This window comes from Vicugna pacos, chromosome 6 (assembly GCF_048564905.1).
Source record: "Vicugna pacos chromosome 6, VicPac4, whole genome shotgun sequence".
In the NCBI taxonomy this organism is placed as follows: Eukaryota; Metazoa; Chordata; class Mammalia; order Artiodactyla; family Camelidae; genus Vicugna; species Vicugna pacos.
In genome coordinates this window covers 43595443-43612631 of record NC_132992.1, presented here as the reverse complement: position 1 = coordinate 43612631, position 17189 = coordinate 43595443, and the positions used below count along the sequence as shown (strand labels likewise).

General features: G+C 37.8%; 1 protein-coding gene and 1 long non-coding RNA gene across 6 annotated transcripts in view; one reads left to right on the top strand and one right to left on the bottom strand.

Moving 5' to 3' along the window:
- Positions 1–512: 512 nt before the first annotated feature.
- Positions 513–2368, bottom strand: LOC140696896 (uncharacterized). Of its 2 annotated transcripts, none has more exons than XR_012073535.1 (3): positions 2327–2368; positions 1649–1813; positions 513–671 (listed from the first exon to the last, which is right to left on the bottom strand). It is a non-coding gene; the product is annotated as an uncharacterized lncRNA (long non-coding RNA). The 2 variants fall into 2 exon arrangements; XR_012073534.1 differs by lacking the exon at positions 2327–2368 and adding an exon at positions 1994–2070.
- SLC25A21 (solute carrier family 25 member 21) overlaps positions 2111–17189 on the top strand; it is a 420655-nt gene continuing 405576 nt past the window's right edge. For all 4 annotated transcript variants that reach the window (XR_012073530.1, XM_072962945.1, XM_072962944.1 and 1 more), the window contains exon 1: positions 2111–2233. Coding sequence is in view for 3 of the 4 variants with exons in the window: in XM_072962945.1 (XP_072819046.1) it covers positions 2164–2233 (70 nt within the window). In the remaining variant the exon portion in view is untranslated. The remainder of the gene's footprint in view (positions 2234–17189) is intronic.

Sequence of the window (17189 nt, the reverse complement as noted above, 5' to 3'; positions counted from 1 at the left end):
TTTGTTGAATGAATAAGTGAGTCTATACTGCACTCAAGACCTCATATTTAATTAGCAAAAGGTTGAAACATTGTCTGAAAGCTTTTATTCTAAATAGCAAAAATTTCTGAAAACTATTTCTTGGTAAACATTCAAACTTAGTAATTTTAATCAAATGTGAAAAACTTTGTTTTTGTGTTTATGATCACGTAAGTAGCAAGTCTCTCCAATTCCTCACTTTAAATATTTCTGCCAGTCAGATATCATTATTACCAGCTTTTAAATAGCTCAGGCTAAGAACTAAGAATAAAGTTTAAAAACAACTATTGTCTTTGGTACATTGAATTGGTAACCATATATATTAAGCTGAACATTATTACTAACAAAAGAAATGTTCACATCTTAAGATACAGAGGAGTCATTCTGGCTTATACGTGAGTTAACTAGAATTTTATGCTAACTAAGCCTGTTTGTGGCCTATCAAACATACATTGTACATCTACTTTAATTATTAAAGAAAAGAGCACACCGGGCAGAAGTAAAGAATGTCCATGTTAAAAATAAAGATTAAATGCCTCTCTTCCTGGGACTCCAATGCTGGTAACTCCTTTCACGGTGATAGGACTCCCTTCCCAGGTACCAAGGCCATACTGACTCGCTGTGTACATGCCAGTCTGTTCTGTTTAAAAACTCTGAGGAAATGTAAAAGGACTTGTTAATGTTTCTTCGTTCTGACAAGACATAAAACTGTGCTGAAAACTCTGCTTCTCTGGAGCAGCCTCTCAGAGTAATCTGGGAAGCTGACATCTGGGCTAGTCCTCAGTTTGGCTCAAATAAAACTCTTTTCTAGTCTTATTATTGATTATTGTTTTTGTTGATATTATACGTCGCTGATATTCAATGGTTTTTGAACTTCAAAAATGGCAATTTTATATGGTTCAAACAATATATTTAGTTTTAGATACCATGTTTAATAAATAATATGGCAATAAGGGTTCCAAAGCCTCTCATTCTCCCTTTTACTCCTATCATTTCTTGCCTGCTAAGGATGTGACAGGTATTTTTCTAAAATTTCAAAAGTTTGCGTCTCTTCTACACAGCATTTGCAATTTGTGGTTTAAAGATGGTATAAGTAGTATTTTTGTTTTTCCAACTATCCTAAAGGGCTAGCATGAACAATTAAACATTTTACAGAGAGAATATACCAGTAATACATTAATGTTCCTTGATTATTTAGGTCAGTGGTTCGCAAACTTTAACATTCATAACAATCACTGGAGAATGTATTAAAACACAGGTTTCTGAGCCCTATATCCAGAGATTCTGATTCAGTAGGTTAGGGCTGGACCATGAATTTTCTTTTCCTACAAACTCACCCATTAGGCTGATACCTCTGGATTCTAAGTTCATACTTTGTGAACCACTGACCAGGGGTACAGAAGAGATTTATTTCTAATAAGGCCTTCTTTTTCTTTTTTTTTTTTCTTCTTCTTTTTTTTTTGGTCATTCAGTAAATAAATCCCAAGTAGATGAGGTATGCGATAAATTCCCTTTAGCCCAAACCATTTCTTAGACTACATTAGCTCAACTGTAAGATAACTGTAAAGTGGATTTGTTTTTACTTAGTTGCTACAGCCCACAATTGCAGAACTCCAAGGAGTTTATTCACCTGTCTCTTCTTTAGAGCTGGACTGTGCTCTGGCTTTCCAGAGGGCAAGGGCCGCCCCAGCCATACTGCTGGAGTTCGAGGCCAGGGTCACTTTTTAACTTGCATTATCAGAGGCAGAGCGTCCAGCTTGCCAAACTCTGCAGAAGGTTCCCGATAGGCGCCAATCTAGGAAACAAAACCGTCCCCCTGCGGTCGACCAATCCAACCCCACCCGCGAGCCTCTTCTCTTCCAGGGACCCTCCTGGAGCCCAGGGAACCAGGCGGAGGCGAGAGGGAGCCCCCAAAGGAGCGCGACAGGCAGGTCCCGACCCGCCGGCGTTCACGCGGCGCGTCTGTTGCCCAAACCTCCCGCCGCCTGCGAGCAGTCGCCGGATTGTCGCCCCACAGGGAGCCACTCGGCCCAGGGGCACAGGCAGCCCCGGCTCTCTCGCCCAGGAGAGGCTCTACAGGCTGGCACTCAGGCCCGCGAGCTCGCCCACTCGTCTCAGCCCACTCCGTGGTGCTCGGTGTCGAAGATGTCGGCCAAGCCCGCTGTCGGCTTCGCGAACGAAGCTTCTCGGCAGATCCTGGCCGGTGGTTCCGCTGGTAAGGCCGCCCCGCCCCGCCGGGGGCTAGTCACTTTTCCCTTCGCGTGCCCCGAAAACGTCTCTCAGACAAGTCTCCCAACCGAAGTTTTACCTCCTTCCTCCACATTCCGCGCTCCCCGCGCGGAGCCCGAGCCTACAGAGCGCGCGAGCAAAGGAGGCCGGGAGCGGGCGGCGGGCGCCGGGTGCCCCGGGTCAAGTCCCCGCGGCGCCCGCGCCGGCCGCTCTCGGGTTCCCGCCTTCTGTGCTCTAGCCTGGAAAGCAAGGTAGGCAGCCCCAAGGCCTGCGCCTCTGAGGAGGCCTTTTGGCCTCGCTGTTTTACTTGAAATGATCCAGTTTCTGTCAGATTTAGTTTTGCTAGCAAGTGTAGCCTCTTGTTTCCCCAGCTAGCTCATATCTTGTAGAATGTAGACCCCCCCCCTCCCGCCCCGGCCGTCCTTGGAGTATGTACCTCAGGACTCCACAGGTTTTCCTACTCATCCTGTGCTTGCTTGGAGCTATTCGTGCCTTAAATAAGCATGTTACAGTGAAAGGAACACCTTAACACATTTAGACACCTCTGCTATAATGGGCTCACATTACTTTATGGAGAGCTATGCTGTGGGAGGAATTCTGTTGTAACTAACCGTGGAAATAATTACTAAGTGTGGCCATAGGAAGTTACTAAACCATGAGATTATGTTACGTGAACGTATTTTAAAGCCACTTTAAACTATAAATTATGAGTTGATCGAAAATCTAATCTTACATACTGTGATGCATTTTTATTATAAATATATAAAATAATTACTATAATTCACTCACCACCATAAAACATGTTTACAAATGTAAATAGTCTCTTAATAAATTATATTGTGGTAACTCTAATAAATCATATTAAGATAGTGACTGGATGGCTAATGCTTAACTTTGACCAGTAAATTTTATTTTATTTTCAAATAAACTTGGACTTTTTATGAAGGACTATTAACATGTTAATTACGACTAGCTATCATCATGTCAGAAACTCCTTGCATCTCAGGGGGGTACCACAGGTAGCCAGATGTATCTCTTGCAACCTGTACACTTTCCTGAAGATGACATTTCATGAATATGGCAATTAGGTATTCATTTCTTCTATGTAATTGTGCTATGTCCATCCATTGTTATGATGTCATTGGCCCTACTTTCTACTTTTTTTAAATTGTTTCCTACTAGTGATGATGAATTTGCACCAATTTATTCACTATTTTGGTCAAATTCCACAATGTTCAAGATTCTGCCAGCTGTCCCTGACTTGCTTGATTTAGAGTCCATGACCCTGATTAAAGAAAATTCAGCTGGCCCAACAGGGAAGTGAGGCTAATTGGTGAACATCCTAACCTACCACTAGTGATGCGTAAGCATTTGTATATTGGCTTATATAGGTGATCATACTGTTAGACACAGCTAAACTCAAGAGATGTTAAAAGTAAATCAAACTTGAATCCTACTTACACTGTTTTGTTGGATGATGAATATTTGGCATAAATATAATGTGTTGTTCCATCATATTCTTACAATTGTAACTAATATGAGTGAAAATTAGTACATTTATAAGATAAATTAATCATAGCATATTGACTTACATATTTATTACTATGGAATTATTGATAAATGATGAGAGTAATTTATACTTTCATCATAGTGAAAAAGAGTCATGTTTTTTTCCACTTGGCCAATAACATTTTCATAAAACTTTACTGGACTTTAATAAAAGCAGGCTAATCATGTTACATATAATAGGCCAAGGGCCAAAAATAACTTAATACACAAAAGAGGTAGAAATTTAAAAAAATCAGAAAGTACATTCAAATCTCTAGGACTGGAGCCCTGATTACTGATATTGTCATCAAATTCAAAAGCTCTTTGTGTATGTCTTGTATGATCTTTTGATGGTAAAGGTTAAAAATACATTCTGGCTTTCTTAAGGGTTAAAAAAAAAGCTAGAGAGGTTTACTGGAGAAGTACTAGGGTATCTCATGGAATTCAAGGTCTGAGATGCATTCCTGGAACTGACTGGAATCAGGAGGTAGAACACAGAGAGGAACTCAGGAAGTAATCTCTTGCCATTTCTTACTTCTTCTCTTTGCCAAATAGTTGAGTATTTCCAAGGCAGCTGGGTGGTGGCCAATAATAGAGTCACAAGTAGTATTTCTGTAGCTGTCAGGATGGCTTGCCACACTTCCTTAGATTTGCCCAATGAGGAGTAAACATGCCCAAATGGATTTAGACAGTTACTTACACAGACAGCAAAAGCAAGTCATTATGGTGTCAGTTCCCTGTATCCCTTGTTCCACAGACAACACTGAAGAGATCAGGTGATAGATGGTGTGATTGGTGGGTCAGTTTTGTTGAGGAGCCACCTCAGAACCTCAGCCTAGCAGTTCTGTAGACTTACGCTGAAGTCTGTAGCTTTCCCCTAAGTGAGAGTGAGGTGGAAAGTCTTGTGCTGAACTGAAACTAGGGAGATGGATGAGAAATGGCCTTGTGACAGCCTTCCACAAGATAATGGGGTAAACAGCCTCTCAGGTCCTCACCAGGCTGCTTATCTTCCCTTAGGATAGAAGAAATCACAGGGCATTCTGTCAAGACTCAGGTCAAACTGTGGTCAAGTCTTACCTATGTGGTCTATGTGGAGATTATTTTCCAAAGAAGCTAAACACATCATGAGATGGGCAATAGGTAGCTTTTATAATGACATATGTATCTTTTGTTGAAAGATGATTTGTAATGTTTGAATTTAAAAGACCAAATTGATTGATGCACTGATGGTTGGAACATACACATTTAAAGACTGGCCTGGAATTTGCTGCTGTAGCTATTATATATAGATATTGTTACTAACATCAACTTTATTTTATATGATGAAAGCTGAGCTCAAGACAAGTCAATATGTACTGGAGTTTTACAGAGCAGACTTCTAGTCTGTGTTCTCAGCTTCAAGTAATAGCATAAAATTTAGGTGAGCGAGTAGAAGCTGATGATGAGCGCTTCAGGAAGATTAGCAAGGCCTAACACTGCAGAGGGGGCAAGGATGAGACTGAGAAGAGACCATTAGATTAGACACTTGGTACTCAAAGTGTAGTCCACTAATGAACAGCGGGGAGGACCATGGTAGTACCTGCAGTAGGCTCTCAGGCTAAGCTTACTCCAGACCTATCATATCAGAATCTGCATGTTAGGAAGATCCCCAGGTCACTGGTTTGCACTTTCAAGTTTTTGAAGCAATGCATTAGAAGACCTTTGAGAAGAGATTCCACACAGTGGGAGCCAGATTGCAAAGGGTTGCAACTTAAATCTTTTTTTATTTCTATTGCTGATCAGAGAGAGAAAGGTGAATTCTGCACTCCTTAATCATATGCCCTCAGTTTAGCTTTCAGGCTTATTTTCCTGTCCTCTGCAACACATTTCTTTCAGTTTCTGCTCAATAGATCTGCTCACCACACTTAAATGTTGCCTATACCTTTCCGTCTTTATTCACAATACTTGGAATGTCTTCCCCTTATTTTCTCTACCTGTTAATCATACCCATTTTCTAAGGCCTAACTTGAAAACCATTTTCTGCATGAATATCTCCCAGGTGGCCTCTATAACCCCCTCCAATTTTAACATTCTCATTAACATTGAATGATGCAAATAATAAAAATAGCTAACATTTACTGAATGAAACCTAAACGCCTTACCCAGTTCTCAGCTTTACTTGTATCAACATTTTAAATCCTCGCCACAACTCCAGGATAAAGAAACTGATACACAGAGGGCCTAATTAACTGACTTGTGGTTGCACAAGCATGCAACTATTTCCATAGGAACAGGATAGGAGAGACACTAGGGATGTGCTATTCCCATTTTTAGAAGTTGGAGAGATCAAGTCTAATAAACTAGATAGTAGATAATATCCTCTATTATCTCTCTCTCTATTATCTCTCTCTCTCTATTAGTTTACATCCCTTAAAACAACTTTTATCTACAAATACAATCCTTACAGTCTTTCTGCTTAATAGTATCTTGCCTCTCCAAGTCATTTCATGTGTATGGGCACAAGATTAGCTTTCAGTGAGAAGAAAAGTCTCAGTCCATCCAGGGCCTCTGTGTACTGAAAAAGGGCACTGGCCACTGGGGCAAGTGGGAGCTGAAATCTAGCCCATGCTCCAGTTCATAATTTGTGTATCTTAGAGCAGAGATGAGTCTGCCGGGGGATGGGGGGGGTAAGAAGGAAACTTTTTTCTGTTCTTCACAAAGACACCAAATGGATTGGCAGCAAATCTGACAGCAACACTGACAGAATTCCCCAAACTTGCTAGAGCTCCCAAGGTTCCTGGGCCTTGGCATCCCCAGATCCCAGATCATTACGTTGCTTGCTCCCCAGCAGGGCTCCAGAAGATTTCCCTGTTATGCATATCTCTTCTTTGGAGCCAGGAGCATGGCTCCACCTCAGACCCTCCCATTCTCCCTAATGACCACTTTGGACCCTTCCATGTGTTTCCAAAACGCATGGGGTTCTTATTTCCCATGTCGTGTAGAAGCCAAATTTTAGGCCCACTCAGATGGATTTTCTTCCCAAGTTCTCAGAGGGCTCTTGCACCCAACTTCAGACTCTCCCAAGATCTCTGACGAAGTCCCTTTGGCCTCCTGAGAGACCCTGCTGTCGCTCAGGCCTGTTGAAACTTCCTCCTAAGGGCACGCCTGAGCCCTGTCCACACTGAATTCCCTCCACAGTGGCATCTGTAGGACCTTCCTCCTCCTGCCTCCCAGAATCTTACCCTCATATTTCTTGACGTCTGCATGTCCCACTCAGAATGCTTCTTAGGGCATTTCTTCTCCATATATCATTCATATGATCACCATGCTGACAGGACAACAATTTATTTCTCCAAATTTCTAGGCTGCTGTTTCCTCCTCGCCAGCCCCATCCTAGTCCCCTGTATCTTTTAGGTACACACCCTCCCACATCTTCAATCACTGTTTTTGTTTTGTGTATCTCACTGGAGATGTTTTTGTCAAATTGTTTAGTCAAAGTATTCTGGAAATAAGTTTTCCAGTTCTGCACCAGACACAGTTCAGGTACTTTGTGCAGTTTATTTCATTAATCACATTCAAGGGATCAAATGAGAAAGTGAAATGACTTTTTCTGGAGGAGGGAAATCTGGGATTCAAGGATAGATAGGCTTCTGGGAGATTAACTCTTGAGACTGTATGTAAAATGTGCTCCAAATTGTTGGGATAGAGTCCAAGGCCTTCAGCCTAAGAAGGTCACCAAAAAGGTATAGGATAATTTCAAGTCTTATTTTTTAGACTCCTAATCTTATATATCTTCATTTTCACAAGATTTCTACTTTTTCTTACTCTAACCCATAATAGTTAAAATACAGTTAAAAGAAATGCCATAATAGGTAGTGTGTATACTAATAGTTCTCTGGATCTTAATTTGGACTCGGTAATAAAAGGGCTGATGCACCCGGGGGGTAATCAAGGTTAAAATTTTGATCAAGGAATGGGTGCAAAGGGGACGCACATGTGATTTGAATAAGTGGCACCTTTGGAAATTCAAGATTTGGCAAACTGCATTTGTTTGATAATAAATAGCAGGTTGTAGTGAAACAGGTGAGCCTTTATGATACATCAGAGGGAGGCTGGAACCCATTATCTGGGTAATTAGGGAAGAAAAAAATCCCCTTATTTCAACCCATAGGAGGAAGCAACTCTATTGCTCCAATTAATTATGAAATACCTTTAAAGGATGTGTTTTAATTGAAATACAGTCTTGTCTCTCTCAAAGAAAATGTAGTTCTCAAAAATATGTATTTAAGGACAAATGCCATATGAATTATGTAAAGATATTTCAAAGGATTTATTTTACTATCCTTCACTGAAACATGTTTTAAAAGTATAGGTATAGTATGTGGGCACAAGATTCAATTGACATGAGATCATAAGACAACTTTTACACAACATTTTAGGGATACTTTGTTAAACCAGCCCTTCCTCACCTCCCACTGCCCTGGCCCTGTGTCCCACCTCTGTCTTTACATCTCAGACCACTGAGAACCTGATGCTTTAGGTATATAGCACAGTAGGTGCCCAGAAATGTTTGTTGACCATATTAGTGAATAAATATCAGAAGCCCAAGCCACAGAATATTATCCTTAAGGTCCTACTCTGAAGAAAGAAAGGTATTCTGGGGTTTTAGTCATCATACAACTGATAACTTGCAGCAATACTTTCTTTCAAGAGTATTTTCTTTTGTTGTGATCATTCAATAAAAGAAGTGAAGACATTCAGGTCTAAAATTTCTGCCACCTTCTGAGTGAGAGGCCCAGGAGCATTTAAAAAAATTATGCATCATCTTTTGTTCCAGGACCCCAAACTGAAAAGAGATGAACCCATCATTTTCAAACATCTTTATGATTTAAGTAGGTGGTCTCTTAAAATGGCAATGAATGAAACCAGGTAAAGGGATTTTTACAGGGTTCTTTATAACTGTTTTACATTTTAACTAATTTCTCTTACCAATTTTCTCTTCCCTTTGCTTTTAAGTGATTATCTTTGTGTCAGTTATTTCTGTACTTTGCTGTGTGGTTTATACACATTGTAAATATTCTAGTAGGTCTGTATCTTTTGATTGTTATCCATAGTCCTTGTATTAGTTTGCTAGGGCTGCCTGAACAATGTACCACAAACTAGGTAGCATAAAACAATAGGAATTCATTCTCTCACAGTTCTGGACATTAGAAGCCTGAAATCAAAGTGTGGGCAGGGCTGGCTCCTTCTGGAGGCACTGAGGGAGAATCTGTTGTATGACTCTTACCTAGCTTCTGGCAGTTCCAACAATCCTTGTGTTCATGGCTTTCTCTCCCTGTCTGCCTCTGTGTCTGTGTCCAAACTTCCCTCTTACAGAACACCGCTCATTGAATCAGGACCCACTCCAGTCTGGTATAACCTCATCTTAACTTGATTGCGTTTGCAAAGACCCTGCTTCCAAATAAGGTGACATTCTCGGGTACCAGGGGTTAGGACTTGAACATATCTTTTGAGGGGACACAGTTCAACCTACAATAGGCATTTGATTATATTTTTCTCTTCATATTGTGTTTCTCAATTTCACATTCCGTATCTCAGGCTAAGGTCATGTGTTTATCTTCCTTTCATTGTCAACCTTTGTGAAAAATTCCTCACTTAGTTTTCAACCTACTCTAATTGGATATCTGTGTTTACCTTTTTGCTGAAACTGTTAACTACTGGCTTTCATTCCTGATTTTACCTAATCTTTGTGGAATTTCACATCTCTGACCAATTTTTCCCTTTAAAGTTGTCTCTGCTGTTGATTTTCACCTCCTCCATATTTGATCACTGTTTTACTGTCTTCTTTGCTGGTTTTTCTTCTTTTCCTTTCCTCAAAAATTGATGTTCTGCAGGGTTCTAAGTTCCCTCCCCCTCTCCACTCTGTTCTCTCCCTGCTCTCTTGCTTCTGTATTATCCACCCCTAGGTGAGTAACCCCCCTATCTATATTTCCAACTCTGTGCCCCCCAGACTTGAATTTCTAACTTAAAATAATGAGGAACTCAAGAGTCATGTGGATTCTAATGATTTTCAAAAAATATTTCAGAGGTAAATTTTGAAGCCGATATAAGGCCCTCAAATACCATTTTCTCTTTGTTTTATAGTTGTGCTCATTCTTACTTTGAGTTCAGTCTTTCTCATTCATTCTTCTTGTTATCTTAAGAAGTTACAAATGAACTTCCCTGGGTGTTGTGTAGATCCTACCTAATTATCTAGTCAATAATTACAGTAAGACAAACAAGAAATGATAAGATAAATCTTAAGTGCTAATACTTATTGAATGATTGCTATGTGTAAAGCTTACTTTGCTTAAATCATCAATATTAATTTGTAATTTCTTGAGGATGAGGAGAGTGAAGCTTAGAGAAATTAAGTAATTTGCTCAAGGCCAATGACAGAGCATGGGCTCAAACTCTGTTCTCTTTGCTTTCAAAGGTTGTTCTATTACCCACCCCACCTTGTGGTGTGCAGATTGAGAAATCAGGTTAGCAGCCCTGCACAGAGTACTGCTTTGTAGGGCCTCTTTTTTTTTTTCCTCTGGCTGGATTAAATACTGTAGCTCTTCCGGGACCTTGAGTATTGATGAACAAACAGGGTCTGCCCTTGGTGAAAAAAAACTTTTCTTGTTTTTGCTGGAACCTTGAATGCCAGCCACAGCACCGATATGAAATTCTCCATATTACCCAGCAGGGGTCTCTGTCAGCTTCAACAGGACTACATCTTTTCTGCCAGCCCCTGCAGGCAATTAATTAGGAATGAGCTGTGCCTCAGTCCTCAGGTGATTGTTTATTGAACCCTCATGCAACTAGGTGAAGTACTGGAATGACTCACTGGAGTGAGAGCAACCCCAGAGCACAAGCTTGTGCATGGAAAAAAAAAGGAAATTTAATTTGCATGAAATAGGTTTGTCTTGAGCCTTTTCATTTGTGTAAATCTGGTAGCTTTAGGTTAAACACAAGGGTGAATTTACTTGAATGTGTGTAAAAACTAGAATGGACCATTGTAGGGAGAAGATATAACTTTGGTGAAAGAATAATGAAATACATGTCTTTGTAGAATTGAATGACATCTAAAATAGAATTGTGGGCAAAAAGTTTTACGTTATATGTGTCTATGAGAGAGAGAGGGAAAAGACATGCTAATGTGCTATTTCTTCACAGTTACCTGTATTTATGGATCATCAAGTGTACCAAAATCAGAATAATGCAATTAATGGGAAAATTATGGGAAAGCTGTTGTTGTTGTTATTACAATTATTATTCTGGAGAATGACTGTAGAGATAGAGTAAAATTTTGGGGAGTAAATTATAGATGCCTCTCCAGAGATTCAAGAATGAGCAGGATTATTTTGGAATTTTCTTCTAGGGATGTACATTTGGTTGGCTATGGTTTCACAGTGGGCAGTAGTAACATCTGAGTCTAAGAACTCCATTCGGTATTTGGGCAGACCTATAGATGGTGCTGTCTTCCTATAATTTTGGTGTTTTGTTTTAAAAAAAAGGGAAATGCTTTCTGCAGACAGAATTAGATGTAGAAGTGTGTTGACTTTTAATCAGATTGCACCACTATAAAACATTTGGAACAGGTGCCTTACATAGATCATAGAGGGTTGATTATACACTTGAAAAATATAGTGGACTGTACTTTTAGAATTAACTTTTCCATTTAATTATAATTCTTAGCTATGTATGGAAAAAATATGTTGCTATTTATGACTAAGAGGGATGAAGGAAACTATTTCTATTGCTATAATATTTATTTTCTCTATGGTGCTTTTGAATTTAAAGTAGAGCCCTGAATCAAATGAAAATTCTTGATAAGCATAGCATAAATGTTATATTAGTTGCTTGTAGGTCTTGGAGATTGATTACCTCATGAAAACAAAATTCCTAGATTCTGTAATTTTGTTTCTCTAAATTCTCAGTGTTAGAGTGTGTATTACACTAATAGTAAATTATAAACTTCCATGAGCAGGCTCCAAAGTGCCAAATGAATAGTTCATTTTATTTATCTGAGGCTGCCACTCAAAATGCCATTTCTTGTTTTAATCTAGTGGAATTTAACATAAGAAAGCAAGGGAGATATATGAAGAACATATTTTTCTTAAACATAAATTCCAAACAGGATATTACTATTTTTTGATTAATACATAGTGTGTTGTAGAGTTAATAGGAAATTCTGCAAGTCCTTGATACTGTATATGAATTTTTAACCACAAGATGGCAGTATAACTTTCCCATGTCTCAAAATATTTTAAAAATGATTACTAAATTAAACAAATTCTTTCTTAATGAGAAATGTACACAGCTAGGAAATTTTAGGAAAATTATAAAAAAAGATGAATATTGAAGGTACTTAATATAAGAAGTGCTAAAGACTCTAGTGATGTTTTTCAGCAGTTTTTATTTTCACTAAGAACATATTTATATTCTTTTAAGTTGAAAGTAGGAATATGATGATATCCAAATTATAAGTCATATCAGCAACTTTCTTTTACAGAGCAATGTAGTCTCGTGTTTGCCTAATAGCGCCTTGAGAAATGATAAGACTTTTTCTGTCTCCTTCATGTTTTCATCAAGATCTTTATTGGTCTATACCTCTATTCCTTCAAGCACACATATGCTAGAGATAAGAAGGCCGAAGGAGAAAGAAGGGAAATAAAAGAAAGAAAAATAGGGATACTGGCACCTACAGTATTAAAAAAAAAAAAAAGCAGTGGTGATGTTGTCTGCATGACCCTTGCCGAATTTATGTATTCCATAGTTAAAAAATGTATCATTTGTCCATTCAATATTGGGTATTTAGCTATTATCCAGTATTATCTGTATTTATAGTGTTTCCATTTATATGCTTATATATTATGCTGTGTTATATTTCACTCTACATGGACGCTTTTCACAATTACTTTAGTGTTCTTTGATTTTGTAATTAGTTTAAACGATCACACAGGATCTATTTCTTGTTTTTTAAGCCTTGTGAAGACTGAGCCCCTTTTTGGTAGAGACCAAGTCTTATTTATTTTATATCTCTCGGCCCACCACAGTGCTTAGAATATAGTAGCCAGTCAATAAATCTATTTTTGTTCAAATTGCATTTGCCACAAAACAATTCTGTTGAGACTTATTTTGCTTATGTGTCCTGCCTAACCAGCCATAAGAGTGGCATAGGTAAAGAAAATACATTTTAGTTTAGAAGCTAAGTACTTTGGATTTTTTCGTAGCATCTTATTTTGCCAATAGAGTAGGAAATGTTCCTTATAGGAGTGGTAGTTTCTCAGAACATTCCTGAGAAGAAAACTTTTACTTTTTGACCAAAGATGTCTAAATAAAAGTAGTCCTATGCTAAACAGTATGATTTGCTTTCCATAATGGAATATTTGACATATCATCAATCTAAGATGTGCAGAAATTTTTTTATTGCAAACTCAAAAGGGAAGTCTATTACTTTCTATTATTTACATAAGTTAGAAATGGATGGTAAGTTTTTTTGTGGGGAAGTTAAGATTAAAAAATAAAAGACAGTTACCATGTATAGGAAAAACATATAAGATAATACTAAAAAAAAAATGCAGTTACCATGTGTGAAAAATATACAGTTTCATGTAATGCCCTAAATGTGTAGGTCATGTTCCAAAAATTTGTAGTTTTAAGTTAGTTTTTTGCATCCAGGGTGCATTTCTTTCTAGAACAATGTTATGAAATTTGTAGGTGAGCCACAGAGATCTTTTTTTTAACCTGTAATAAATATAAAATATCACTAATCGGATCCCTGAACCCCAGGACATTTAGGACTCTTAAGCCCAAATGCAGGGTCCTAAACCCTTCTGATGTTAACTTCCCTGGAGGTTTCAAGGCTGTAAGCAGTGAAGAATGAGATTGAGATGCTAGCATGTGGAGATAGCCTCGTGTCATATTCAGAGCAATGAGATAGGAATGTGCCAGCAGGATAAGGAGGGACCTTTGAATGCAGCTTCACATTCACAGGAAGTCTTGTAAATTTAAAATTTTGGGTATTTCTTCCAAATAAAGCTGGAGGTAAAGTCATTGCTTTTGTCACTGCAACTGTGTGTACTAAAAGAATTACTATGTGAAATGTAGGCATTTAGAATAAACTATTTTTTTGCAATTAAAAAACTTTTTATTGTAGTGTAGTTGATTTACAATGTTTCAGGTATATAGCAAAGTGATTCAGTTACACATATACATATACACACACACATATATATAAAAATATGTATTATTTTTCAGATTATTTTCCACTTTACGTTATTACAAGATGTTGAATATAGTTCCCTGTGCTATACAATAAGTCCTGTTGTTTACCTGTTTTATGTATAGTAGTGTGTATCTGTTAGTTCCAAATTCCAAATTTATCCCTTATCCCTCCCTGCCTTTCCCCTTTGGTAACCATAGTTTGTTTTCTATGTCTGTGAGTCTGTTTCTGTTTTATAAATAAGTTCATTTGTATCATTTTTTTATTCCACATATGAGTGATAGCATATGGTATTTTTTTTCTCTTTCTGGCTTACTTCACTTAGAATGACTATCTCTAGGTCCATCCATGTTGCTGCAAATGGCATTATTTCATTCTTTTTTATGGCTGAGTAGTATTTCATTGTATAAATATATAACCACATCTTCTTTATCCATTCATCTGTCGATGTACATTTAGGTTGCTTCCATATCTTGACTATTATAAATAGTGCTACTATAAACTATAAACATGTATCTTTTTGAGTTAGACTCGAAAATAAACTTCATTTTAATAACTCTATTAGTTGGCATTTCTTCACTTATTTAATAAGGAAAATTGAGAGTCTCAAAAAATAGGTTGTATGTCTCTTTCAACCTCTGAGAAATTCTAGGATTAAGTGACAAGGACAAATGGGTTCTAGAGGTTCTCACTCCGGTTGTTCCTGTACATATTTGTGCAGTAAACAAATGGATGGATGGATGGATTTTGAAGAGTTAGACAGCAGAGGAGGACTGAAGGAGAAGTGTGAACCAAAGGAGGTATCAGGGTTGGAGAAAGTAAGGATTGTGGTGGTCATTAGATTGTTAGGGAATAAACGATTTCTGCATTGGAAAATGCATTTTTTTAAATGATTTGTGCAGCCTGTATGAATTTATGTATTCTTGCATTTGAATAAACATAAAGAAAGTCACACTTTTAATATATATATTATTACATATAGTACATATTATATTTTAATATATATATATATTTTATTAACATTTCATAGCTGGGATAAAAGCCATATATTAAATTAAAAGAAAATCTCTTAGTTTTTATATTTTATTGATCTGTAACATTGATATGTTTATTTAAATATAAGAATTCATAATATTAATCATTCAACAAACTTGATATAGAACAATGACAGATATTAACACATGTCCTGATTTCTCTCAGTAGACCTTAAGCTCCCTGAGGATAAGACTGTTGTTACCCTGCTGTATCCCCTAAAACAGAATCTAGCACAGGATAGGTACTCAATAAGTATTTGTTGAATGAATAGGTGGCTGAATGAATGTCACATTTATTTTGGTTTTCAATTTTGAATGTTAATTAACTTGAAAAATTCTAAACCTTTCGAGACACTAGAGCACGTGTTGCTTCCTAAATGACCTGAAGGAGTTGGTTCAGTTCCTTCCATGCCAAGTGCATGTCATTGATGGTGAGAAGAATCATTACTGAATGCCTGCCACCAAATTGAGACATTACCCCAGGAACCACGCAATACCTAAGATGCACTATTCCATTTTATTCCTAACAGCTGCAAGGGAAAAAAGGAAATCCAAAGGGGCTTAGTTTTCCTGCTCCAAGTAGGAGTCAGTCTTGGAGAGACTGTAATCCTAGGTACTAGAAGTCCCATTGATTCTGTAAATGGATATGTGTCTTCCTGGCTCTTGACTGTGCAGGGCTGTAGACCTGTTTCTTCCCAATACCTGGCTTCCCAGAAATGATCGTAAGAAGTGTGGACTCTCTGATTGTTGAGTTGTTTACTGTTTGGAGATTGGTTTATTTTCTCGGGCTCAAAGGCTGCTGTGTTGTATTTTTTTCCAGTCAGTCTTTCTACTCATCCCACCCTCCCTTAGGAACTGCCAAGTCACTCCCACACAAATTGCAGACACAGAGAGACACTTGTAGTCACACAACAGGGGACTTCTTCAGTGGGGTCAGAGCAACCTAATCTTATTTTTCTCTTTTGGTCTATTAAGTTCTACTCTGGTGTCCCAAAGAATTATTTAACATATTCATGTGTGTGTGTGTGTGTGTGTGTGTGTGTGTGTCTGTCTGTGTGTGTGTGTGTGTGTCTGTCTGTGTGTGTGTGAAAAAATATATGTATATATGAAAACATTGATCTACTTCACTTTTGTTATCGGATCTTTGTTTTGGAATTACATGGTTTTCCAAAAATAGTTACATAGATGGCAAACTTTTGAGTACACTGTGGGAGCTAAGCAATGAAACAGATGCAACTGAGGTCAACAAAGAAGAAGAAAATAGGGCACCCCATCAAGAGGCATCCATGGTTTAATAGTGAACTTTACCTTATAGAAAGAGTAAAGGTAATACCTGGAGGTGGTGTCCGATGTACATTCTGATGTTTTACCACCTGTCATTACATTAGAGCATCTTGGATACTCACTAGATGTGTTACCTCAGGCAGGCAGTTTAACATGTTTGTGCTTCATCCATAAAATACGGGTATCTTGCAATCTACTTCATAAGGCTGTTGGAAGGATCAGACGGGTTGCCACGTGGAAAGTGCTTAAAATTGTGTCGAGTACTTAGTAAGCATTCTGTAAGTGTAGTTATTACTAATGGATAGAGAAAACATAAAAATATTTAGGCATATTCCAAACACTTTAGAAAATCTTCATAGGTGAGTGACACATGATATAAATATAAGCTAACTATAATTCTGTTCTACAGCCTATGAAGTAGACTCTTATTTTTCTGTTTACCTTTTAGAAACCTAATCTTATTTTGTTTAACTTGACTGACTTGGGGTGATAGAGTTTTGTTTTGTTCTCAAACCTGGATATCATTAGCATAATCCTATTTTTTATCAGATGAAGTGGTCTTTTATTCCCCAAGTGGAGTCATTAGGTTGCTTCTGGAAATTATAGGAGTGATTCTCAGTTCATTATCCCAGTGGTCACTCTATCAAATAACTTGGATTATTCCCTTATCCCAGGGCTTACTTTTTTAAAAAAGAAAGGCATTTATGTTTTGTAGTTGTTGTATTATATTTAGCACTTATAATAAATTTTGGATCTTAAAATTATGTAATATTTGGAGTAAATTTTATTAAGCATTTTTTATTAGTCAAGACAAGTAAAGACTTTGTCTTTAATGTAGTTATTTC